Below are 27,590 nucleotides of genomic sequence, written 5' to 3'. Positions count from 1 at the left end.
ATCCTCCAGATATCTGGCACAATGTGGTCTAGGCCCATGAGACAAAGAGTTTAGTTTTGCTCTTTTGGCACAAGTCTTCTGATTAGTGGTCCAAAGGCAATTTCACCAGAAGGACCTGATACCAGTTGTAAAGCACAGCATTAGATGTGTTAGGCTGCCCATGCCATAATGCAGCTCTGTGGCCCTAAACACGATCATTTCTTCATTGTGCCTGATGATGATGTAAGACCCACTGTCAGAGGAAACTGCTGAAAGTGGATATCACAACATGACAATGACCCTAAAAATACTACTAAATCCATCCATGAATGGAAGAAAAAAAAGGGCCAAGGCAAAGCCCAGATATGCATCCCAAAAAGATAGTGGTTTAGAAGGGGGGTAGGAATGTTGAAATTGGCTGTGCATTCAAGGAACCGCTGAAAATCACACAGCTTAAAAATAAATTAAATATAAAAATTCTACATATGCCTGGACACAACTGATCCAGGTCTGCAGGTCTTTTGCTGTCATGCTTGGGTCCTAGCTTGCCTCTTTCAGTATGGCCTGTTCTGAACTTGGAGTGACCTGTTTTGTGGTTTTCCCTGCATTGTGGATGTTTATGCAATGTGCTAGGTATTGGTACAAATGGTACAACTGTTTGTTTAGGTACCTTTCACAAGGGACGATTCGACTGAATAATCACTTGAAAGAGCGAATTCAAACTTGCTGTCCAGTGTAAACGCAGCCACCTACGGGGTGGCGTGTGATAAGTCACTACTCGTTTGAGCTTGCTAAAAAAGTCAATTTAGTGATCTAGTGTAACGTTATCGTTTAGATCTGAACGATTTGTAAATGAATTTGCATGGGTATTCCCTCTATAAACGACTAATTAATAATCCTCACACTGTGTAAAAGCAAACTGACTGGCTTATACTTTAGCAACTTTCTGAGTGACCATCTGAGCAATAATATGACTGCCTGTTTACTGTGAATGGAGGCAGGCTAGAACAATCCTCGGCCCACTCCCTCTCCATTCACCGAGTGATGATCATTCCTACGTAATATAGGCGCTCCAGTGGTGATAGTTTCTGTACTTTTACGCAGGAACGATCATTGCTCCGTGAATGGAGAGGGAGTGGGCCGGGGATTGTTCTAGCCTGCCTGCCTCCACTCACACAGTAAACAGGCAGTCATTCCTAGATGGAGCGACTGCCTGTTTACATGGGCCAATCGTTGTTTAGTGTTTTATACATGCATACACTGAATGATGAGTGATAGTTGATTCGCTTATAGTTTCATTCGGCACATGCATTTCCACTGAGCGATTTAATTAAGATACTCACTGGATTGTAGGAATCTGAACGGTTAGATCAGCCCCGAAAGGGCTCCATTGGTATCTTTTTTTTTTTTTTTTTTTTTTTTTTTTTGTCTAGATTCTCTTTAGTAAAATGTGGTCTCATTGTTATCTATTAGTATTCAATGCAGGTAATTCTCAGGGGTTCACTTAGTTTTTTCCTGCAAGTGTATAAGAAATTGCTGCTGAATGTTTTTGGAAAATGGAGCAATAGTCGCTATTGGGTCTAAGGTTGTAATTCATTTTTCCACAGAACAAAAGTGTAATTTATTAAACACATGCTAAATCAAAGTGTTTTAGTTCAATGACATCACCTTTATCTTTATATACTGTATGAATGAAGATCAAATCATGAAACTGTAAGCGCTCATATGTTAAAAATAAAAACTTTACAGGGGGTGGCCTTAATTTCTTGCATTACTCAATTCCTACTCCTATTAAAGGAATTGAGTAGTTTAATCACTGGTTGTGGAAGGTGGTTATAAACTGCTTAACTTGGGTTCAGTTAGTTTTGCTTGCTCTCTAGTAACAAGGTATGAAGACATGACAGCATAATTTTTGTCCATTTGCTGATTTGAAAGGTTTTTAGCACTGATCCCATGAATTATTTCTAGAGCAGCTAAACTGTTTTACTTCCATGCAATGTTATTCTAGTTCCATAATTTTAGAAAATGTATTGAGCCATTTTACTAGCAGCAGGAGGCAGGCCAGTGGCGGCATTCAAAGCCCAGATGAAGAAAAAGCTCTTTCACCTGGGCCATTAATGCTATGAACAGGCACAAGCTGAGGTATGCACTATATACAACATTTTAATATTTTTAGCAGGTGCCTCAAGAGGTTATATGGCAGGGGCGTAACTATAGAGGATACAGAGGATGCAGTTGCATCGGGGCCCAGGAGCCTTGGGGGGCCCATAAGGCCTCTCTTCTCCATATAGGGAGCCCAGTACTATGAATAAAGCATTATAATTGAGGGCCCCGTTCCAGGTTTTGCATTGGGGCCCAGGAGCTTCAAGTTACGCCTCTGTTTTATGGATATGGCTTTATAGATGATATAAGTGGCAAAAAGATCCTTCTTTTGTATTTTTGAAGCATGTGCAATAGCTTGCAATAACAAATGGGCTGCCGGGCTTTTATAGTTTCCCAGTTGATGGAGCGCAATGAGACCCCTGTTCTAGAGAATAAGTGAGGAAGGTGTTGCTTTGAGTAATGTAGATCTTACCTGCTTACAACATTTAAGAGGTGATTTCATTACATTTTTGTGCGGGACGGTAAGGTAAGCCTTTCTATTATACTGGTGGAGAAGAGACCAACAGGCACGCTTTGATGCAGAAATACATGGTGAATACACTCTGGTCTAGTTGGTTTAGACGTTCATGTTCTAATTGATTGCACCCCATCTTATGACATATTGTTTATTATGTTTTGTATGGCTTCTTACTAAATGGACCTACAGCCATAGAAGCATTTAAACTTCTTTGTATGTTGCTCTGAAGATTTTAACCTCTAACTCTGGGTACTCTGCCAGGACCTCTGTGTCAAATGAGTTCTTAAAATCTGATAAAAATATTAAGTCTGTGTTAAATCTGAATTTGTTTGCCCATATTAACTGGGTACCAGGCTGGCACAAATATTTCATTGTTTGTAGTAGTTCAGCAAGACAGGTGTGGTGATAGACGACATCAGCAGCAAGGACATAATCGAACGTGCAAGGAGTATTTTGAAAGTTTCGTTGAAGATCGTGTCCCCATGTCAGCTCTCTGGCTTCAGGAGGATGCAAGCAGCGCCCTTTTGTGTTTCTTGACAAATTAAATCTCAGATTTCCCAGTATTTCAGGCAGATCAGTTGCAATGACTTGAGCTCCTAGAAGAGGAAATCTGTGTCATGCTGAACTCTATGCGTACGGGTTGGGCGAGCTTTACTAGCAATAACACTCCATTGGCAAGCAATTAGTTGAGATTTAGTCAGCGGTTAGTGTATGCACACTGTGTAATAAATTATTCACAGACCTAAAATACATGCGACAATCGATACCAAGCCTGTTCCAGAGCCGATTTCCAAAATGTTCTTGTGTCTCAAATCAAATTCATCTCTGTTTTCTTCCAGGAAGTAACACAATGCCTTTGCCTGAAATGAGTGAAACAATTTTGATTTTAGTTTGTTTTTATAGAAAAAAGAAATCATCAATAATAATGTTACAATTTTTAGAAATCGCCAGGATCACATCACCGCATAATCTAAAAGATTTCCAGCCTTTAGGGGTGTTCTAATAATATCCTGTAATAAAATTTCATTTATCTACTGTCCGGCTCTGACTCACAATGTATTCGCTTTCTATGGCTGACCTTCAAGGATACGTCTATATGTAGTAGAACTTTGTTGTGGATTTTGATGCATGTTTCACTCCCTCGTTGGAAGAGGTGAAATCTGTGATGAAAATCCACAGCATAAATAGACATGCAGCAGTTTAAAATCTACATTGCATTTTATTTTTTTTGCAGATATCTTGATATCTTATATACCGTATATACTCGAGTATTAGCCGACCCGAGTATAAGCTGAGTCAATAAGTTTTACCACAAAAAACTGGTAAAACTTATTGACTCGAGTATAAGCCTAGCTATACTCTAGTATATACTAGGTAAAGAAAAACAACGCAATACTCACCTCCCAGCCGGCGTCTGTGTCCCTGGCGCAATGGTCTTCCCAGCAGTGCAGCAAGCTGCTTGAGACTTCTCCCCGCTGTAATCTCTCTGCTCGGCTTTAAATTCCCCCGCCGTCAGCGCTGTGTAAGTAAGCGCTGTGATTGGATCGAGCGCCAGCCAATCTCAGCTATTCAGTGATGTCATTCACTGGCTCTGAATGATCGAGCACCAGCTGTGATTGGCTGGCGCTCAATCCAATCACAGTGCTTACTTACACAACGCTGATGGCGGGGGAATTCAAAGCTGAGCAGGGATATGACAGTGGGGAGAATTCTCAAGCAGCTTGCTGCACCGCCAGGGCGGCCATCGGGCCGGGGCCACAGACGCAGGCTGGGAGGTGAGTATTGCGGGTTTTTTGTTTGTTGTTGTTGTTTTCCTACTATAATCTGCATAAGTCCCATGGATAAATGTACTGCAGTATGTGTGAAGATGCTTGAAGGCTAGTGTGAGAGCTCAGAGTAACTGACTGAGGCCCAATGTCCACAGGTGGACTTGAATTATGGGCATCTGCAGTTGAATTGAAGCATGCGGGCGGATTTATTTTGTAGACCTTTCGGTCCGGAAACCAAATCACAGCATGCTCCATTTCAGTGTGGTTACCACTTGGATTACTTCTATTAAAGTCAATGGAAGCTGTCGCATTCGCAGCTGCAATTGAATAGTGGACGGAATGTGGATTCCGTCTGAAAGCAGGAGTTTAAAAAAGAAACAAGCCTTCACTGGCCATGCGCGGCGGCTTGCTAGCCAGCGCTCCAGCACACATTCACAGTGAAGAAAACGGAAGACCCAAATGGGGCAGGGTCTGATTCCGCTGCTGGTTCCTGAATGTGGAACCTGATCATCTCCCTGTGGACATGAGGCCTAAAAAGCGCCAACCATAGGAAAGGAGTTGTCCAAGTGTTGTGTTTTTGTTTTGGCTTTTTTTGCTACATTTTTTGGAAAACCACATAATTAAAAGTTACCTGAAAGCGCTGCGTAATAAGTTGACGCTATGCAAATAAGATTTATTTATTTTTATTCCCCCTCAGTAAAATGACTGACCAGCATATAGTCTCCTCTCCCCACTACTCTGGTGTTTGTTTTACGGGTCCAGTCCCACCTGTTTACAGAATGTCACCAACGCTGCAGCCCATGACTGAGCACAGCAATCGCTGATCTCTGTTATTGGCTGCAGTAGCCTGTGGCATCCTGAAAACGGACTGGGGCAGTCTGTGAACGTGACATCAAAAGTGGGAGGCAGAGAAATGTTAATAGATGCTGGTTAGTTATTTTTCCCCCAGTCGTCTCCACGACAGCACCAATGAGATTGCCTCCTCCTGGTAGGACAGGAACATACTGAGAGGTTAAAAGCTCCCCCCCTTCCCCACTTTCCTCAGTGTCTTCCTGTCCTGCCAGGAGGCAGGATCTATGAGAGGAGCTGGTGGAGAAGCCAGCGAAAGCATACAGGCGGATCGGAAGGCAGTGGCTCACCCTGTCATCCCTTCGCAGCCAGACGACTCCCGGGACGCCACATCAGGGTGGTAACCCCCGGGCCAGGTTCCTCCCGCGGCGGCCCATGGGGGGTTCAAAGCGGGAGCCTCAGTCCCCCTCGTCCTCCGGCAGAAATTACAGCGCGGCGCTCCAGGAAGCCCCTTGACGGCAGGGGGGGGGGGGGCGCCGCATCTCACGTCCAGCGCGATGACGTCATCGCGTCTGCATTAGGAGCGGAGGGGGCGGGGCTTAGCGCAGGAGCGCGAAAATTCAAATAGGAACCTGAGAGAAGCCAGAACACCAGCATCACAGGTCGCAGGGTGTCTGCAGCACTGGTATAAAGATGAGTGCTCCAGCCCCAGAGACAGCTGAAACCTCAGCCTCAGCGGCCGTAAGTAGCCAGTGCGGCAAAAATACAATGCAAATATCCAGTATGTTGTGTATGGAAAAGTTGCATGTTTACCCGCAAAAATGCTTTGTTTGTCAGGGGGATAAAAAAGACATCCCCCCCAGAACAAAACTGCGAAAGTGCGTGGAATGCGGGACGAGACTGCCAGCCACGTATCAGAGGCCTCTATGCAAGGCATGCGTGGCTAGGCTAGTCAGAGGGGAATCGGGGGGATTCCTGGATGACGTTAGAAAGCTGGTGAAGGAAGAGGTTCAATCAGCTCTAACGTCACTGCCGGCACCGCCAGCGAAACGCCAAAGAAAGGCATATGTTCCCGAGGAGTCTTCTGATTCCGAGAACTCCATCGGATCAGAGCAAGAGGAGCAGGCGGCCGAAGAGTCCTCAGAGGAGGAGGACTACAGGAAATATTTGTTCCATCAAGATGAATTGACGGAACTAATTAAATCAGTTAGGGCTACGTTAAAAATAGAACAGCCCAGAGAGCCGCGGACCCGACAGGATGAGATATTCAGTGGACTTGGGGAGAGGCGCAAACATACCTTCCCGGTCCACAAAAACATCTCTAAAATAATTCAGAGAGAGTGGAGTAAACCAGACGCAGGTTCCTACTCCGCTCGAGGCGTAAAAAGGAGATACCCCCTGGAGGAGGAAGCTTGCGCAAGCTGGGACGAAATACCTAAGGTAGACGTCCCGGTGGCCAAGGTAGCCAAGAGGACGACTCTGCCCTTTGAGGATGCCGCACAGCTAAAAGACCCCATGGATCGCAAGGCAGAGGGACTCCTAAAGAAATCATGGGAGGCAGCGGCAAACATCCTTAGGCCAGGGATCGCAGCCACCTGCGTGGCGCGGACCCTGGGGGTATGGTTAGAGCAGCTGGAACTACATCTGACCAACAAAACGCCGAGGGATCAGATCCTTAACTCCCTTCCCATCCTGCGCATGGCCACTAACTTCCTAGCGGACGCCGCGGCCGAGACCGTCAAACTCTCAGCAAAAGCCACAGCCCGCGCTAACTCAGCCAGAAGGGTGTTATGGCTGAGGTCATGGTCAGGCGACCTGGCCTCGAAAAACAAATTGTGTGCCCTCCCATTCTACGGCCAATTTCTATTTGGACCGGACCTAGATAAAATTCTAGAGAAGGCGGCCGACAGGAAAAAAGGGTTCCCTGAGGAAAAACCACAGAGAGTGAAGACCTTTCCCCGGGCCCCAATGCAGCAGCCCGAGGCCTACCGAGGCAAGGGCAAGACAGGCCGCTGGAGTTACCCCAAGGGGGGCAGAGGAAGGAATATCCTCTTCAACCCCCATCAGGGGGAGCCGAAGCAAAGACCCTGACGCCATCCCCGTAGGGGCAAGGCTGGGGAGCTTTGTGGATCAATGGGCCGCAATCTGCGGGGGCCCATGGATCCCAAAGATCCTACAGCACGGATACCAGATAGAGCTGGTATCCATCCCCAGAAGGAAATTTATTACCACGCGAGCCCCAAAAAAACAGCTACATTTACTAGGGCAAAGCGTGCGCGACTTGCAGCGGTTAAACGCAATATCTCCCGTACCGCGAAACGAGGAAACCCAGGGCTATTACTCCAGGCTCTTTTTAGTAAAAAAACCCGGCGGGAAACACCGGACGATAATAAACCTGAAAGACCTGAACACCTGCGTCCGATACAGGAGATTCAAAATGGAAACCATCTCCTCGACAATAAAGTTGATCCCCAGAGGAGCCTACATGGCGTCCATCGATCTGAAGGACGCGTATTTTCACATCCCGATCCACAAAGATTCACAGAAATACCTGCGGTTCGCAGTGGACATGGGCGGAAGAACAGAGCACCACCAGTTCAGATGCCTGCCCTTCGGGATATCCTCAGCTCCCAGAATCTTTACCAAGATTATGGCGGAGGTAGCCGCCCACCTGAGAGAAAAATCGATCCTAGTAGTACCGTACCTGGACGATATTCTATTAATAGCAGAGTCCAAAAAACTCCTAACCAAACATCTGGAGACAGTGCTACAACTTCTCCAATCATTGGGATGGATTATAAACTGGGAAAAATCCAGCCTAGATCCCGGCAAGCAGAAGACGTTTCTGGGAATAACTCTCGACTCAGAATCGCAATGCTCCTACCTACCCGAGGAGAGAATACAAAAAATCCGCAGAATAGTCAAAACCTTCCTACGAAGACGATTCTGCACAATTCGGGAGGCAATGTCTCTTCTGGGGAGCTTGACATCATGCATCCCAGGAGTAGCATGGGCCCAGGCCCACACCAGAGCCCTACAGGCCGTAGTCCTATCCTCGTGGGACAAAAGGCAGTCCTCGCTAGGGGCAAGGATGTACATCCCAAACAGGGCAAAAACATCCCTGCGTTGGTGGACATCCCCAGAGAACCTGCGGAGAGGGGTTCACTGGCTACAAAACCCAGCCATCCACATCACAACAGACGCAAGCGCCTGTGGATGGGGAGCGCATGTGGGGAACCAATTCTTTCAGGGTCCCTGGCCTCAGAGGATAAAAGAACAATCCTCAAATTTCAGAGAACTACAGGCAGTTTGGCAGGTTCTACAGCAGTTGGGCAACTCGCTACAGAACCATCACATAAAAATACTGTCAGACAATGTCACCGCGGTCGCTCACATACGACACCAAGGGGGCACAAGATCTCCCCCACTGCAAAGCATCGCACAGAAAATCTTTCACTGGGCGGAGGGCCGGATCCTCTCGATCACGGCAACCCACTTAAAGGGGACACTAAATGGAAAAGCAGACTTCCTCAGCAGGAAGCAGATAGACCCAGGAGAGTGGTCCCTCTCCCCAGAGGCATTCAGAATCTTAACCAACCGGTGGGGGACCCCACAGTTGGACCTCTTCGCAACCAGGGAGAACACGAAAGTAGGCAACTTTTTCTCCCTCCGGCCAGGAGATCGTCCGATAGCGGTAGACGCCCTGGGCCAGGACTGGGGACAAGGACTGGCCTACGCCTTTCCTCCCATACCACTAATCCCCAGGGTTTTACAACACTTCAGAACCCAGGGATGCACGCTAATCCTAGTGACCCCCTTCTGGCCAAAAAGAAGCTGGTTCGGTCTTCTGACAACACTGAGCGTCCAGGACCCAGTCACCTTGCCTACCTGGACGGATCTTCTATCGCAGGGGCCACTGAACCACCCCGGCCTAGACAAACTCCATTTAACGGCATGGCTCTTGAGGAATCCTCGCTAAGAAAGAAAGGATTCTCAGAGAAAGTAGTAGAAACCCTAATGTCCAGTAGGAAAAAGACGACCCACCTGATCTACCAGAAGGTCTGGAGAAAGTTTTCCTCATGGAGACAGGGAAGGGATCGCGGGGATTCTATCCCCGACACTCCGCTAATCTTAGAATTCCTGCAGGAGGGCTTAGAGATGGGCCTCTCCCCGAGCACCCTAAAAGTCCAGGTTTCAGCCCTTAGCGCTATCTGCGACACAAAATTCGCAGACGATAGATGGGTCCACAGGTTCCTAACAGCAGCAGCTAGATTACGCCCTAGGCCCATAAACCTGTTCCCAGACTGGAACCTTAATTGGGTTCTAGAGGCCATGACAGCGGTACCATTCGAACCGATCAAAGCGCTACCTATAAGAATGCTGACAATCAAGACCATCTTCCTAGTAGCCATTACATCCGCAAGATGGGTTAGCGAACTACAGGCCTTGTCCATCCGCCACCCGTTTATGAAAATTACAGACACCAAACTAATATTTAAAACAGACCCGGCCTTTATGCCGAAAGTAGTGTCAGATTTTCATAGGTCCCAGGATATAATAATCCCCTCATTCTTCAGCCACCCAAAAAACGAGGAGGAAAGAACCCTAAGCTGCCTGGACGTTAGGAGAGCAGTCCTAACCTACATAGATACAACGAGCCACTGGAGGCGGGACGACAACCTGTTCGTCCAGTTCAGTGGCCCAAATAAGGGTAGCAAAGCAGCGAAAAGTTCCATAGCCAGGTGGATCCGCCTGGCCATCATAGAATCCTATAAAGCCCTCGGGAAGGAGATCCCGTTAGCGCTTAAAGCCCATTCCACAAGGGCAGTAGCGTCCTCATGGGCCGAACACAGTTCAGCCTCGGTCGAGCAAATTTGCAAGGCCGCAGTCTGGAAAAAACCCCACACGTTTACTAAACACTATAGGGTAAAAGTGCAGCAGGACGAGGACATGGCCTTCGGCCGCAAAGTCCTCTCGGCAGCGATCCCACCCTAATAAACTTTAGTTGGTACGTCTCATTGGTGCTGTCGTGGAGACGACTGGGGGAAAAAGTGGATTATACCCACCTGATAATCAGGTTTCCAGTAGTCTCCACGACAGCACCCGTACCTTTCCCGCCCTAGAAAAATAAAATAATAAATTTAAAAATTAAAAAACCCCGGTTAGGGGAAAAAATTTAAGTTTAGCTCCTGCCCCGGCAATTCGTTAGAATCCACTGAGGAAAGTGGGGAAGGGGGGGAGCTTTTAACCTCTCAGTATGTTCCTGTCCTACCAGGAGGAGGCAATCTCATTGGTGCTGTCGTGGAGACTACTGGAAACCTGATTATCAGGTGGGTATAATCCACTTTTTCTGCATTGGAAACTGGGTTTAAAACAAAAAAAAAAAAACTACTGACAATCCCTTTAAATAGTTAGCGGGATATTAAACATTAATAAAAATGTTTATCAAAAAGCACTAGTAAAATCTTTTATACATACTATATTTGTACACGTTATACACACTCCTAATGAACCAATTATATAGAATAGAAGTACAGAGTCACTGTGCGATAACTTGTCTATAGCCTTGCTGACAACTGTTAAGAATTTTGCAAGTGAGCAGCGCTTACAGCAGGACCCTTCTGGATGGTCAGTACTGACCTGCCATCTGGGATACCTTGTTTTACTACAGGAAAGCTAATAAATAGGTTTGACTTCAGAGGAGAATACAAGGGCACAGCTAGCTTCAAAATTGGCCCCCTAGTCAAGTGCTTCACAGCCTCCATTTTTGGCCTACAGGCTCAGACTGCAGCTGTATGGCCAGAACAATTTTCAATTAGAGGCAATGCTTGTAGGGGGAAAATAACTCCATACGTACGAAATACAACAGAGTATGTCATGATATGCCAGGAGCATACAGAGGTAAAGTAGAAGGCCAATGCTCTTCTACTGCTGCTCAGTGCAAAACAGCATTGCAACATTATGTGCGTGAGACCCTGCACTGACACAAAACTTGTCTACACATGATCACCAAGGGGTTTTGTAAAATGGGTCACTGTTGAAATATCATTTTAAGATGATTGTACTTAATGATCTTTAAAATAGTTCATTAGATCTTCAGTCACAAACCTAATGAAGAATCAATCTCCCAAATGTATTAAAGGGATCTGTTCCACTGTCTGCCCTATATATGATTACAATTTAAACATGAAGCAATTAAGCTGAAAAAGTGTTTTAAGGACAGTAGCCAATTAGCCTGGTTTTAAAAGAACAAGAAACTCTGTAATTAGGTGACTTGTCGGAAAATTCTTTGCTATTTGCATGAATTGGTGGGTGGCGCAGAGGGTTAGGGCAGCAGAATGCAGTCCTAAACTCTCGCTCACGACCTGAAGGTTGCAGGTTCAGTCCTGTTGACTCAGCCTGCCATCCTTCAGAGGTCGGTAGAATGAGTACCCAGCCTACTGTTGATTGATATATATGTTGGTCATTCATGAAAAAGTCAGAATACTACTATAAACTGAGAAGGCAAAAACCCTGATACAGCTGTATGTGCATGGGCTCTGACTGTGCTTTAAATTCCTGGTCATTGTTGCAAGGCTTGTATAAAGGGTCTAACTTTGACTTTAGGTATTGCTGCCTTCCAATAGGTGGCGCTGTGGAAGTTTTGTTTCATTTTCCTTATTTGCATATTCCCCAGAGGAGCGTAAATGGCCTTTTAAACCTCCCCTACTAACCATCTAGGTGCTCTCCCTATGGAGAACACATAGCGTTTCTAAAAAATTTTAAACTATTGGAGAAAAGGGGTTTGAAATCATCAACTATTTTAATCATATGTTTATGCACAGCTTGAAGGTAATCTGTAATCAGAATATGAGCTATTGTATAAATCAAGCTTTTATGCTAAACATTTTAAAATGTTGTTGATTTTTCTTTTACCTTTCAATGTTGCTCCCTATAGTAAAAAAAAACCTAAATATCTGCAGTTTTCACACTGAGCACTAAACCTAATAGGCTGATACTTGTTCTGTAGAGAGATTTTTTTCAGCAGTCATCTCATTTTCCCAGGCATGATAATGAAGAAAGGTAACTGAGCGATGCCAACGATACTTGCTCCTGTGTAACCGCACAGGAGCGAGCTTCATTGGGATGCGCTGTCGGGCATCGTTTGCCTGTAAATGGGGCTTTAGCAATGGTCACAGCTTATCTACTCCCCCTCTCTGCACAGATCACTGAGCATGTCTAAAACACTCTTCTATAGAAGCCAATGGGTGCCCTGTGTGAATAGCGCAAAAGGCTACCATAAACAATTCTTTTGAATTGTTGCTTCATATTATTGCCCATTTCACACTTTTTTAAAAATAATTTTTTTTAATCTACAAGCATTTTTCCTGGCCTATTGAAAATGGTGTGTCAAACCAAAATGCTGTATATGCAAGCTTTACAATATATTACTACAGAGTCTCAAAGGAACATCTGGCCTCAGCATTTTTAAACAAAAGAAAAAATGCGCAGAAATGCAAATACTGTGTATGAAAACAATCATAAAAAGCAACTATTGGCCTTAAATAGACACTAACTTTTTTTAAGTCACTTATAGGTATATGAAAGTAAACGTGAAAACTAGCAAAAGTGCAAATCAACGTATTCACCGAAAAATGTCATTTTTGTGCTGAAAAAATCCCTCAGTTGCAGGCCAGTAGGGATCCCCCTTTTCTTCTAATTTGCTGCCACAGCCTGATATGTAAAGTCCGTCTCTATTAATCGAAATAACAAGACTGAACACGGGAAGTGGAGGAAGCTGATTAATCATGCTGCCCATAGAAGTCTATGAAAAGGAAGAAGCTGCTGGAGGGATACTCACACAGGCACAGAGCTAACTGAGTTTATTGTGTTACGGCTAGTGCCCTCACTGATGAAGTTATTTATGTGATTTTGCTACGAAGAGCAGAATCCTTTTTTTCTCATCTGTATTGTGTAGAAGACTACATAGCAGCAGTCTCCTCCCACCAGCTCAGAGAAAACTGAAAACAAGAGATCTAGCCTGCAGAGAGGGAAAAGGCTAAAGAATTGCAAAACCTATAAGGAAAATATCTCTAATTTCATGCAGTGGCTGACCGATCTGACTGAGCCCAAGGGTATGTTCACGCATGGCGTTAAATGCTGTGAATTTGCTGCGCAGGAATTTTGAATGGAAAATCTGCAGCATTTTCAGTACAAGTCGTGAATAACATTTTAACAAATCTCACCCATATGATAGGAAAACAATATATGGGCAAGATCCACAGCAGAGCAGTGTTGGTTTTAAATCCTCAGCCTGCCAATTGTTTGCATTGCAAAGGGTGAAATAGAACTATACAAGAAGCTCCGGAAGTAGAGTTGCAAGAAATGGTAAGATCACCTAGATCTTTCATTACTAATTACTACTACTATAAAATGTAATTTTATTTATTAAGGTGTCTCTACACAGGACAAATGTTGGGCATGTAAGTGACCGGCAGTCATCTTGCGGACTACCATTTGACTATTGCTCATATGCTATAAACAAGAGTGATATAGTTCTGCAAAATCTGAGGCGGAGCAGGCCAGGTAGCATAAGGGATGCATGCCCCCCGTTGATTTGTCAGAATTACTTGTTTTTTAGCTCCCCTAAAAATCAAGCGACTGTTGGCCCGTGTAAACACCAGTCTCTCAATCTTTGAACAACTGTCTCTTCACAGTGAATGGAGGCAGGGAGCCAGAAGAGATCTTCAGCCTGCTTCACCTCGATTCACAGAACAACTATTGCATTAGTGTATCTTGACGCCACCGAAAGCTACCCTGTTATCCCGGAAAATAAGACATACCCTAAAAATAAGACATAGCATAATTTTCCTGAATTTTTGAGGATGCAAAATGATTTTTCAGGCTTTTTGAGGATGCTGAAATATAAACCCTACTCCAAAATTAAGCCCTGCTAACAGTTAATGTAAAAAGTCAATTGTAATAGTGTCCAGGCAGCTATACATGTAAAAAAGTTAAACCTTTTTGAACAAAAATAAATATAAGACGCTGTCTTATTTTCAGGGAAACACGGTAGGGGTTTGACAGGACGAACGCCCCTCGCACACCCCAGCTGCCAAAACGGTCAAGGCAGGCCGGTCCCAGCAGCACAGTGTGCATAGATGTGCGCCAGCGCTGCAGCCTTAGGCTGAGGGTTTAGTGGTATTCTTAGCCTTACATTATGAGGTGTAAATGTTGCCATGTTAGCGCACTAACATAACATCATTAACATGTAATAGCATGTAAGGCATCCACACAATGATAGTGTCCACCTTTGTGCCCCCACACTGCTAGATCTCTTACCTGCTCATGAGGCATCCTGTGCGGTTTCTGAGGGGGCTCTATTAGCTTGAGCAGGCACTAAAGGGTTACTATTTACTTGTGCGGGCATAATAAAAGTGATCCTCCGGTTTCAGAACAGAAGGGGGAGGGGGCATATTACCTGCAGTTGTTCTCTGTCACCTCTGATCTGCCAGTTTGGGACCTGTTTTCACCCATTCATGATGGCTGCAGTGATTTTCTAACTAACTAATGCACATTGTGCACTGTTCTCTGATTGGCCAGTGCTCATAAAACAAACAGCTCTGGCCAACCAATGCACTGTGGAGATTAGGTAGTCTGAAGATTGCAGCATTTTAGATGTCCGAAACTGGACCTAGAACCAGCAGATCAGAAAGACGTTGGAGAAGAATAATTGCAGGTAACATACCCGATCCTCCTCTGATCCTGGGACTCCATTTTGTCCTGAAACCGTATGTTAGGCCAACTAAGATATATGTTCAGCCTATTTTTACCCCAATGTTGATCCAGAGGAAGGAAAAAAAAACAATGAGGTAGAAGTCAATTTTCCCATTTTGGGGGGAAAAAAATTCCTCCAATCTGGCAATCAGAATAATCCCTCGATCACTGACCCTTTTGAAGAGATCAGTGACTATAACATGTAATATTGGTACACTCAAGAAACATGTCCAGGACCCTCTTGAACTCCTTTAGTGAGTTTGCCATTACCATGTACTCAGGCAGAGTGTTCCATAGTTTGACTGCTCTTACAGTAAAGAACCCCCTTCTATGCTGGTGTAGAAATTTTCTTTCCTCTAGACGTCGAGGATGCCCCCTTGTTACAGTCACAGTCCTGGGTATAAATAAATGATGGTAGAGATCTCTGTATTGTCCCTTAATATCTTTATACAAAGTATTAGATCACCCCTCAGCTGACTTTTTTTTCTAAACTAAATTACATTATAGGATACAGACATTAAATAGCCAGAAGGGTTGTTGATCCGGGTATCTTCTGACTGCCAGACTTGATGTCAGGTAGGAACTTTTCAAGCGTTGATCCAGGGATTTTTCTGACTGACATTATGGAGTCGGGAAGGAATTTTTTCCCCCCAAAATGGGGTAAATTGGCTTCTGCCTCATTGTTTATTTTTTTTACCTTCCTCTGGATCAACAAGGTGGGGGGGGGGGGGGCTGAACTGGATCGACATGTCTTTTTTCAACCTAGCATAATATGTTACTACTGTTACTATGTAAATAAGCCCAACTTTGATAACCTCTCTAGATATTGCAGTCTGTCCATTTCATTTATTACTTTTGTTGTCTTTGTACCTGCTCAAGCGCTGATATGTCCTCTGAGTACCGATGCCCAAAACTGCACAGAATATTCCATGTGTGGTCTGACCAGTGACTTGTAAAGAGAAAGAACAATGTTCTCATCCTGTGTCCCCAGATCTCTTTTGATGCACCCCATGATCCTTTTTGTCTTGGCAGCAGCTGCCTGACACTGCTTGCTCCAGTTTAGCTTACAGTTAATGAGGACACTATTTACTTGTGTGGGCACTAAGGGTACATTATTACCTTGTGAGGGTACTAAGAGAATACAAGGGGGCACATTATTAACATGTATGGCACAAATGGGGACATTATTAAGGATCACTATTACCTTGTGGGGGACACAAAGGTGGCCCTAATATATTCGTGGGTACAGAGGGGGACACTAGTACTATGGGGGTGGGGTAGTGAAAGGGGCACTGGAGGTAACAGCAGGATAGGAGCAAGTCCTGACTGGAAGAATTCACGGGTATTAGTCTATCTTCACGCCACCAGGAAGAATTCATGGAGTCAAGATTGACAGGGGGGGTGACTCCCCCTGAACGTGATTGGCTGCAAAGCTCGATGAGCTAAAGGTCCTGGCAGCCCACTAAAGTCAAGTAGCAGCTGCAGTGATGTCTGAGAGGGATGGAGGATTAGGATGAGGGCAAAGTGTAACACTTAGTCTTATAGATACACTACCGTTCAAAAGTTTGGGGTCACATTGAAATGTCCTTATTTTTGAAGGAAAAGCACTCTACTTTTCAATGAAGATAACTTTAAACTAGTCCTAACTTTAAACAAATGCACTCTATACATTGCTAATGTGGTAAATGACTATTCTAGCTGCAAATGCCTGGTTTTTTGTGCAATATCTACAAAGGTGAATAGAGGCCCATTTCCAGCAACTATCACTCCAGTGTTCTAATGGTACAATGTGTTTGCTCATTGGCTCAGAAGGCTAATTGATGATTAGAAAACCCTTGTGCAATCATGTTCACACATCTGAAAACAGTCTAGCTCGTTACAGAAGCTACAAAACTGACCTTCCTGTGAGCAGATTGAGTTTCTGGAGCATCACATTTGTGGGGTCAATTAAACGCTCAAAATGGCCAGAAAAAGAGAACTTTCATCTGAAACTCGACAGTCTATTCTTGTTCTTAGAAATGAAGGCTATTCCATGCGAGAAATTGCTAAGAAATTGAAGATTTCCTACAACGGTGTGTACTACTCCCTTCAGAGAACAGCACAAACAGGCTCTAACCAGAGTAGAAAAAGAAGTGGGAGGCCGCGTTGCACAACTAAGCAAGAAGATAAGCACATTAGAGTGTCTAGTTTGAGAAACAGACGCCTCACAGGTACCCAACTGGCATCTTCGTTAAATAGTACCCGCAAAACACCAGTGTCAACATCTACAGTGAAGAGGCGGCTGCGGGATTTTGGGCTTCAGGGCAGAGTGGCAAAGAAAAAGCCATATCTGAGACTGGCCAATAAAAGAAAAAGATTAAGATGGGCAAAAGAACACAGACATTGGACAGAGGAAGACTGAAAAAAAGTGTTGTGGACGGTGTTGTGGACGGATGAATCCAAGTTTGAGGTGTTTGGATCACAAAGAAGAACGTTTGTGAGACGCAGAACAAATGAAAAGATGTTGGAAGAATGCCTGACGCCATCTGTTAAGCATGGTGGAGGTAATGTGATGGTCTGGGGTTGCTTTGGTGCTGGTAAGGTGGGAGATTTGTACAGGGTAAAAGGGATTCTGAATAAGGAAGGCTATCACTCCATTTTGCAACGCCATGCCATACCCAGTGGACAGCGCTTGATTGGAACCAATTTCATCCTACAACAGGACAATGACCCTAAACACACCTCCAAATTGTGCAAGAACTATTTACAGCAGAAGCAGGCAGCTGGTATTCTATCGGTAATGGAGTGGCCAGCGCAGTCACCAGATCTGAACCCCATTGAGCTGTTGTGGGAGCAGCTTGACCGTATGGTACGCCAGAAGTGCCCATCCAACCAATCCAACTTGTGGGAGATGCTTCTAGAAGCGTGGGGTGCAATTTCACAAGCTTACCTCAACAAATTAACAGCTAGAATGTCAAAGGTGTGCAATGCTGTTATTGCTGCAAAAGGAGGATTCTTTGACGAAAGCAAAGTTTGATGTAACAACAATGTTATTTCAAATACAAATCATTATTTCTAACCTTGTCAATGTCTTGACTCTATTTTCTATTCATTTCACAACGCATGGTGGTGAATAAGTGTGACTTTTCATGGAAAACACAAAATTGTTTGGGTGACCCCAAACTTTTGAACGGTAGTGTATATTGTAAGGCTAACTGTTACACGTACCCCTCACCCTAACCCTCCATCCCTGGCACAAATTATCGGACTGTGCTTTGCCTATGCCTCACAGCTGACAGCCCCCCCTCCCTCCCCGGCACAGTATAGTCCCGCACCCGTTCCCCTGCGGCTGAAGCAGCTGGGGGCACTGTCAGAGGCGTTCCCACTGCTGTGCCCTGCTCCTGCTCACGCAGCACGGCCAGAGTACTCATCAGCTGCGGCTCCCCCTGGTAGCTACTTTGAGGTGGCCCTGGACCGCGCTGTGCCACTGGCGCTTCCTCACGGTCAGTCGGCAATACAGAGTGCAGGGAGGGCGGCGGGGAAGGCGCTCTGCCACCACCACTCCCTCAATGTTCGCTGCGCTGTTCACAGTCCACAGACCAGTAGAGACGGGACACCTGTGACAACTATCTAGCGTCGCTGCTCCATTACTGTTCCCCACCGCTGCCGAGTGCAAGCAGCCCAGCGGGGAAGGCGCTGTGCCGCTGACATTCCCTCGTCTGGTAAGCACACTTTACTGAATTGCAGGACCTGAGAGGGGGGAGTGGCCGAGTTGTCAACCTGAGTGTATCTTGTCACCACCCACACTTCTGGTGGCGTCAAGATACACTAATACCGAAGTCACGCAGGTTTGAGCACCGATAAAGAAGAAAACCCAAAAGTAAACAATTTCAATCAGAAAAAATGTCACTTTTGGACGCTGAAGGTAACTGCAGCAATAACCTCTACTGTCTGTGTAGGGATGATATCTAGTATTTAGTGACTGCTTGATGTAGAGTTATACTATCATACATTGAGGTAAGCTACTGCACCTAAGGCTGCTACGTTATGGAAGTTGTCTTAGATATGTTTTCTCTCATATACACACTGCTCAAAGAAATTAGGAGAATGGTTAAATCACACACAATTTAGTAAAAATTGGAGCCCTTGAGTACAATTGGTGCAGATTTTGACTGTCAGCACTCCCCAGTTCCGGTTCCCAGCGGCCTGTAGTAGCCTCAACTGACCAGTCTGCTGGGTACCAGAAGCTGTGGGGTGCTGACAGCGGGAAGCCTTCGGAGGAGGCGAGGGGGAGCACTGCATAGTATTATATCAGCTGTGGATATGCGATTGATTTCCAGTCAAAATCCGAACCATAGGTGCGGATTTTGACTGTTTATTGCATGCGGAAATGCTGCAGAACTTGCCATGGAAATTTCAGCTGTGGACATTCTGCAGCATTTCTACCACGTGTAAACATAGTCTAAGTCAGCTTTAGGTATGCTGCCATGTGCAGAGTGGCCTCAGAAGTAATAGTGTCCCCTATATCAGACCCAGTAGTAATAGTGACCCCTCCCCCCACACACACAGTGGCCTCAGTAGTAATACTGCCCCTATATCGGCCCCAGTACTAATAGTGTCCCCACAGTGGCCCTGGTAGTAATACCAACCCCCACAGTGGCCCTAGTAGTAATAATGTCCCCCGCAGTGGTCACAGTAGTAAAAATGTCCCCCATAGTGGCCTCAGTGGTAATAGTGTCTCCCATAGTGGTCTTAGTAAGTAAGTGTCGTCCCCCACAGTAGCCCTAGTTGTAATAGTGACCCCCACAGTAGCCCTAGTAGTAAAAGTGTTCCCCGCAGTAGCCCCAGTAGTAATAGTGACCCCTACAGTGACCTCAGTAGTAATAGTATCCCCCACAGTGGCCTAAGTAGCAATAGTAGTAATGGCGTCCTCCATCCCCTAAAACCCATACACTTACTTCCTCCTTGTAGTATACGGGCCACTACTCTTCTCGGGGCTGGCAGTGGCCCTAGTAGTAATAGTGTCCCCCACAGTGGTCGAAGTAGTAAAAATGTTCCCCATAGTGGCCTCAGTAGTAATAGTGTCTCCCATAGTGGTACTAGTAAGTAATAGTATCCCCCACAGTAGCCCCAGTTGTAATAGTGACCCCCACAGTAGCCCCAGTAGTAATAGTGACCCCCACAGTGACCTCAGTAGTAATAGTGTCCCCCACAGTGGCCTCAGTAGTAAGTGTCCCCCGCAGTAATAAGTGTTCCCCACAGTAGCCACATTAGAAATAGTGCCCCCACAGTGACCTCAGTAGTAATAGCATCCCCTCAAACCCATACACTTACCTCCTCCTTGTAGTCTAAGCACCACTACTCCTCTTCTCAGCACTGCTTCAGGTGCACATGATGTTGTGCGCCCGGAATGCTTCCTCCCTTTCCTCTCCTGCAGAACCAAGGAGGAGAGGTCAGGGAAGCAGGATCCCCAGTGCACACACTGATGTCAGAATGCGCATCGGGAATCATCGCAGCTGAATAATTCCCGGCCGGGAAGCTGCGGCAGCCCGGCCGGTAATCACTATTGTGGTGGCTGTGGGCCAGACAGATACAGGGGCCTGTAATGAAGGTGCCACCTGCCTCTGGATGGCGGACAACGAAACAGTTGGAGCTGATCATGCTTGTCAATCACACAATCCTCTCTATTGATAGTCTGTGTAGGGAGTTCTAAGCCCAGTCACCTTGTGTACGTGCCCTCACACACTAGTCCCAGCACCTCCTAACAGTCTAGTCAGAACGGCCCATATGGCATCCAGTTCATCAATACAACCATCCAGCTTCTTGCATTCCAAAAATGTGCCCCCTCCTCAAACTCTGGGAGCCTTTTTCTAAGCCAAGAATGGAATGACTTTTAGGGCTTTAGGTGGCAGGACTGTTAATCTAATCATGGCACAACTCTAATCATTTGCATATCTGCTTGAGATGTAACTGAATGCCAAGTTTTGTAGCAAAACAATAACTTTCTCTAGGTGCGGGATTTTTTTTACAAAGAGTGTATTTAACACTAACCACACAGAAAGTGGACCTATTTTCTTCAAATATTAAAGCTCAATTTCAGTCCCAGTCCAGGCCTGGTCAGGTATGTTGCATTTCAACAGATCTAATCATTCGGTCTCAAGGGAGATAAGCAACTAGAAGAGTCTGGCAGCAGTTTCTTCCTATCTCCTCAGCCAAGCTGAGCATCCATGTGTATGGAGAGGTTGAAAAGAATAGCTGAATGAGTGTTCTAAGGTTTCTAGTCACTTTAGGTCAGTGGCAGACACACATGGCAAAGCTTGCCCATGCAAGAACATTATATGGACCCCTTGCTCTGGAATAACTTGGCATAGGACTAGAATTTATTTGAAAGTCCCTTACAAGCTATTTTATAGATGGCAGGAAGCTGCTTTTAAATTGAAAGAAGGCCCCCCTAATCACTGAGCCCCTTTACAGCTGCACAGGTTGCCCATACAGTATTCTGCTGCTAATAATAATCAATGACTATTGTTTATTTCCTACTTGTGGGCTGCATTTCTCAGAACATATCAACATGACCTTATTGCTGAAATGCTATATTTGGCTCGAATTCTATTTAATCTTGACTTTCACTGTTGGACTGCAAGTGCCCCCAAATAAAATGAATCATACGCTTTGTATTGTATCTGCCTGTTGCTATTCAGCAGTAGGAACAGAACGGTTCATAAGCATTTTACTCAGCTGGAAAAGCAATTGAAATGTTCCATTATGTGTTCTCAAAAAATCACTTAAACCTTTCTAATGAATATTTGTTCCTGGCTTTCCCCCCTACTAGTTACATATAACTCCTACAGACCAGGTATTGACTTATGATTTGTAGGTATGAATGGAACGTTGACAAGTCTTGACATAGGTAGCAAGTGGAAGAATGTGGCTGACAGCATTACAGGGGTGTCAGTATTTTCAATATAATATTCCAAGAAATGTAGAAATAAATGAAGAAAATGAGCTTTAATGCCTGGTCAGTGAAAGTACTATTCCTTTACCATGTAATGCATGAAAAGCTCTAAGATGCATGAAGTCCCCCGTCAACCATTACCTTATAGATGCAATCACAAATAAGCTTAGAAGGGCAAGTTCCTCCAGATCATCCCCAATTATTTTTCCTCTGTTACTTAGTTTTTATGGTTAAAAATGTTTTGAAGTTTCGCCTGGACTTCACTATATCAAAGTTATCACATCGTACAGCTATTGGACTGCAGTGAACACAGCATGCAGGATGCAGCACTGGAAAGCAAGAGGAAGACCATGCAGCTACTATAGGGCCATGGGGAGAGGGGGCCCAGCTAGGTTGTGTTCCACTCTATTCTACTAAAGAAAATTTACAACAAATCCAGCATGGAAAATCTGCTAAAACATCTTCATTAGAGAAAACGTATCAATTCTGCCATAGGTTTTTTTAAGTGTTAATTATGTAGCATAAATGACACAATACATTTTTTTCTGTGGGGCGGTACGGTTACAACGATACCAAAATTCTTATATTTTTTTTTAGGTTTTTTCACAATAAAAACCCTTTTTTTGGAAATTCTTCTTTTTTTCTAAATCACTGCATTCAAAATCCTATAACTTTTTTATTTTTCCATGGACGGAGCTCTGTGAGGGCTTATTTTTTGCGAGACGAGCTGTAGGTTTTATTGGTACCATTTTGGGGTACATAAGTTTTCTTTATCACTTTTATTGTGTTTTATGGGAGGCAAAATGCTAAAAATTAGCATTTTGCCTCAGATTTTTAGGGTTTTTTTTAACACTTTTTGCCGTGCAGGATAAAAGAGTGTTCAATTTATTGTATGCGTCATTATGGACGTGTTGATACCAAATATGTGGGATTTTTTATTTATTTTTTTATGCTAATATGAGAAAAAGCATAAAAAAGGGGTTTAACCTTTTTTTTACAATTTTATTTTTTTGTATTTTATTTTTCTCTTCTTTTAACACAATCTGTGTCCCTCTGAGGGACTTACACTGCAGGACTGAAAATCGCTACGATAAGGCATGGCAGGACTTCTCTCCTGCCATGCCTTATCTCTTATTATAGCGATCTTTGGCAAAGGCAATACAGGATGTCAGTATCTGGCGTCCTGTTGCCATAGCAACCAGCCAGGCTCTCGCGATGTTATCGCGAGAGCCGGCTGAAGTCACAGAGAGAGCGCGCTCCCTCTGTGAACCCTCTCCCTGCCGCAATCTACTTAGATCGCGACAGGGAAGGGGTTAACAGCTGCACAGGTTGCACATACAGTATTCTATGCACCCCGATGCACCCCCACTGTCGCAGCAGGAGGCCGGCTACTAGCAACAGGGATGTATATTCTCTTCAATGGAAACCTTTGAGGGGTTGCAGGGTTACTCTGAGCTGGATTGTGCTTGAGCTGACAGGTGAGCTGATTACCCTTCTAACATTTCTCTCACCTCTTATTTTCTTCTGTATGGCTGGAGCCAGTGCAGGATTTCTCTCTCTAGATGAACTGATTGCTCGAAAACAAGGCCGTTGGAAATTGTCTTAAGGGTCATGGAGAAGTAGTGGAGGGGAAAACAAATACCAAACCCTTCTGTCTTGGGAGCCCAATTTTATCACATAAAGGGGATCATTTTGATCTTTGCTATGGGGCCCCTTCTCTTCTATGTACGCCATTGCATAAATGCAAAATCCAAATATCTTTATTTAGAAATCCAACTTAAAAACTGATTAACCAGCATTATAGTAGTGTACAGAAGAGGATATAGAGGAGAAATAATGCATATTTAGCTAACGGGTTTCAGAAGTTTTACTCATAGCTACAAATTCTCATATGAAACAGAAGTGAGATATAGGCTTGATAATTGGATGCGCCCCTTTCTATGTGATGTGCAGGGAAAGTGTCCAGTTATCAAGTCTACATCGCCTTTGTTCCATACAAGACATTGTGGCTATGAGAAAAGACTGCAAGGTCTGAAATGTGCTAGCTATATATGATGTTCCTCCTATATATGATATATATCCTCTTCTGTTACTTGGTGTTCTGCATGCCTTCTGGTTTCATCCCTGGAGCTCTGGTGTACAGGTGGAGGTGAGCGGACTGACTCTGTCTTTTATTGAAGTCTAATGGATTATATTGTCAAGTTTTGGTGATTTCACCTTTTTTTAACCTGCTGGGGATGGACAAAAAAGGCTGGTATTCAAGGGGACATTGTGTCTACTCACTGTAGGCTTATTAATGAGTCCACCCTTTATTAGTATCTATTTGTTTTTTTTACAGACACCAACGATGTGGGGAACATCGACAGCGGTTTCAGCAGACAACGAACAATCCCCTTGCCAGTCCTTACACAGTTTTTCATTGCTGGCACCTACAGAATGGCTATACATGGGCATAGTTTCCTGTCTTGCAAATCAATGGATGACATGAATGGTATTCATGAATGGTATTTTTCCCACTTTAATATCTTGCTAAATTGCACACTGATTTAATAATGAAAACTGCAAAAATACACACATTATACAAAAATGATGTGTTACTCACTGCTGGCCAGATTACTCCTCCGTAGGATTCAATTGATTCCTGAATAACAATTTCGTACCCTGCACACCAGAGATGTTCTTTTCCAAAACAGGAGTAGACGGTGGGAACCCATGTCTTGTGGGGCTGGACAGATTGTTCGAAGTTACATATGACATCTATAAGAAAGTATAACTTTTTATGACAATAATGGAGTTACAACAGTTATATGAAACAAGAAAAATCATATTTTATCCCCATACTATTCTTTATTAATGATAAGGTCAGGGATGCATCAACAATGGGTGGTGTGCCTTTATTGGAAATAACACAGCGCTGCGAAATAAGTTGGCACTATACAAATAAAGATACCATTGTGTTGAAGTCACTGTGGAAACAGGGGCACTCTATTGCATATCATATGGACATGACCTAAGATATGCCATGTTTCACCTTGTGTATAACATATTTCACCAGACAGTAAATAAATCCCTACAACTGGCCCTCCTGTTCTTTGCTATTAACGCTGTGCCCCCCTCCTTTCCCCCAACATAGGCTGTTATTAGTCAAAGTTCTAGTATTGTCTAAACTTGTTCTGGATACTGGAAAAGCTCCACCATCCCAAGTTTGAAGGAATTTATAATAACAATTAATACTACATTCAGTATATGTTTATAGGAAAATTCTTGCTTATGGGAGATTATACTACAATTTGGTGACACCTGGGCCCTTTGGACTACAAGTATCTATTGTACTTCACCATAGGAGAGAGATTGGAATGCAGGTATTCCAGCCTTAGAATAAGGTCATCTTATAGCCTGGAATCTTTACGGCTGGTCTTTCTTTGTTAGGGTGCATTTACACTGCAAATATGGCTTTTGAGCAATCATTTTGCATAAACTACTACTTGGCAGTAATGCCTATTAGTACCAAGTACCAGCGTGTGAACCGCCAGGAGTTGTAATCAACTTTTTCTGTTTCCCCTCCATAGCAGTCCAGTTTCATCGTTGACGTCACCACCGCAAACGGAGGTGACGGTGGGTAGGTGTCTAAAGCAGTAGACCTAATGGGTGCCGTGAGACCAAATGTTCTTCAGCCAAGTGCCTGAAAATGGTTCTCACAGACACTGAACCCTGTAAAGATGGTGCCACCTGTCTCTGGATGGCAGACAACAGTTGGAATTGCTTGTGCTTGTCAGACAATCCTCTCTACTCTTGTGTGCACACACCTCCTAGCAGTCTGATCAGAAGGGTGGACAATTTGTCAACATAACCATCCAGCTTCTTGCACTGCAATAAATCATTTCCTCTCAAACTCTGTTAACTGGGCGAAATCTCTTCCGTGGGGTCATAGAGACAAGTCTATGGGTCAACAAGCTCTACACGAGAAAAAAAAGGAGGTCCAATACACACAAATAGCCTCTGAGAGCCTTTTTAAAGGCCAAGGGTGCAACCACTTCTAGGGCCTGAGGTGGCAAGACTGTTCATCTAATCATTTGTGTATCTGCCCGAGATATAACTGCACCCCAGGTTTTGCAGCAAAATGACAACTCCTTCTATGTGTTTGATTTTTTGGGGCTAAACAATGTATATTAAAAATACCAATAAATACAAATAAAAAAAAAAATCTGTCTACTCTAGAGAGAGGTCAGATGAAACATGGAACTGATGTAAGAACAAGTGATTCTTCTGGGAAGTCATTGAGTCATGCTAGAAGATGTTATCAGTGAGCAGAGGACCGCCACCTAGGTGATGGAATTTCGAAGGTGTTTCGTCTGGGCTTATTGCCACCCCACCTGATGACATCTGGGAACTAATAAAGATTTGGTTTACACCGTTGCATCATTAAAAGACGTACAACCAGACAGAGCCTCATTATCCTTCATAGTGGGGGATACAGGTTGTTACATTGCTGGGATGTCTCTTCCTGCAACAGATCCCACATCTGCATGGCATATAAGCAATATCCTTCATTATGATGCAGGAGAAGCTTCAATTAAGGTTACCCAACACTCTTCATCACAGCACTGAGCCTGGCAGCCCTAAGTTATGCTGGCATCTACAGGTAGTCTGCATCCCTTCCCTGCATCACCCTGCCATATGTAGCTCCACTAGCATTCTAGCAGCTGCAGGAGTATATTGGGGAAAGCCAGAGGTGTGGATGCTCTGATGCCTCCAGCTGCGATGATTACAAGGAGGTGGAAGGGAAGACTAATAGCACTTACCTTTCTGATCGCCCCCCAGTGGAGGGGTCTCTGCACAGTCGGGGTCTGGCTCATCCTGCTGCTCTCCTTCTTCATCACCCATAGTTGGAGCAGCTGCCTCCCTGCCGTCCTCCTCCTCTGCAGCGGGGAGCTCAGGCTGCACACAGGGCATACACTCCACACACTCAGCATCCATAGAGGTGGAAGCCGAGCAGCATCAGACGGAGCTGCTCTTATGGTGGGAGGGAGGGCTGGGGGCGGCTGTCATCTGCTGCAGACTGCTCAAGGAGGGGGGACCACTGATTACTGATCTGATCCACGTCCTGCCGGAGGAGACACAATAGATGCATCAGGCTGGCATGTCTGTATGGACAGGGGAAGCGATGGGAGCAGGGAGCTGATGGCTTGTCCTACAGATGGCACAGATTCCATACTAAGGATCTGCCATTGTACATGCCTAAACGTCACATCCAGTGTGCAGGAAACAAAGGGTATTGTGATGGGAGCAGCAAGTGGTTGGAGCTGCTACAGCATGAATGACCTACCATGGCTCAGCAGACCTCTGCCATATTACTTATCAACTCTTCTCCAGTCTAGTGCAAGGAAATAAATGCATTTTTTTTCATTGATATCTAAGATAAAGTATAATAGTTAAATAATGTGACTGCACAAGCAATTGTATGCTGCAGTTGCAATAAAAAATATGCAACCTCCATTATAGGATAGGGTGGTTTCACATCTGCACTTGGGGTTCCGCTTTCTTGCTTCACTTAGGGAGCAGGAAAGGGGAATCCCTTGGCAGAACAGCTCCGACTCAGGACAGAACCAAACAGCGCCGAACAGACCCGACTGAATATAATAGAGTCTGCTCTGTTTTCGATCAGCTGCCTGGTCTCCAGTATTTTGAGCCAGATCTGTGTTTTTCATTATTACAGTAGGCTTATTTGCAAAATTTACAAACT

General features: G+C 44.6%; 1 protein-coding gene across 1 annotated transcript; it reads right to left on the bottom strand.

The window, feature by feature from the left end:
• Nucleotides 1–1,435: 1,435 nt before the first annotated feature.
• On the bottom strand, nt 1,436–26,824 carry METTL21C (methyltransferase 21C, AARS1 lysine). Its single transcript, XM_066580113.1, has 4 exons — nt 26,650–26,824; nt 24,450–24,604; nt 3,342–3,459; nt 1,436–3,195 (listed from the first exon to the last, which is right to left on the bottom strand). The coding sequence occupies exons 1-4, from the start codon at nt 26,822–26,824 to the stop codon at nt 2,801–2,803; spliced, it is 843 nt and encodes a 280-aa protein (XP_066436210.1). The 3' UTR covers nt 1,436–2,800.
• Between the last annotated feature and the right edge of the window lie 766 nt (nt 26,825–27,590).

Source organism: Eleutherodactylus coqui, chromosome 1, assembly GCF_035609145.1.
Source record: "Eleutherodactylus coqui strain aEleCoq1 chromosome 1, aEleCoq1.hap1, whole genome shotgun sequence".
Classification (NCBI taxonomy): Eukaryota; Metazoa; Chordata; class Amphibia; order Anura; family Eleutherodactylidae; genus Eleutherodactylus; species Eleutherodactylus coqui.
The sequence above is the reverse complement of the archived record's forward strand: the minus strand, read 5'-3'. Positions and strand labels throughout refer to the sequence as shown.

Bases quoted from the DNA above. Each gene is read 5' to 3' on its own strand.
- METTL21C (XM_066580113.1), bottom strand. From the start codon at position 26,824: ATGGATGCTGAGTGTGTGGAGTGTATGCCCTGTGTGCAGCCTGAGCTC. The intron at 24,605-26,649 runs GTAAGTGCTATT...ACTTTCTTATAG, and splicing joins ACTGGGGGGCGATCAGAAAG to ATGTCATATGTAACTTCGAA. The intron at 3,196-3,341 runs GTCTGTGAATAA...TTCCTCTTCTAG, and splicing joins GATTGTCGCATGTATTTTAG to GAGCTCAAGTCATTGCAACT.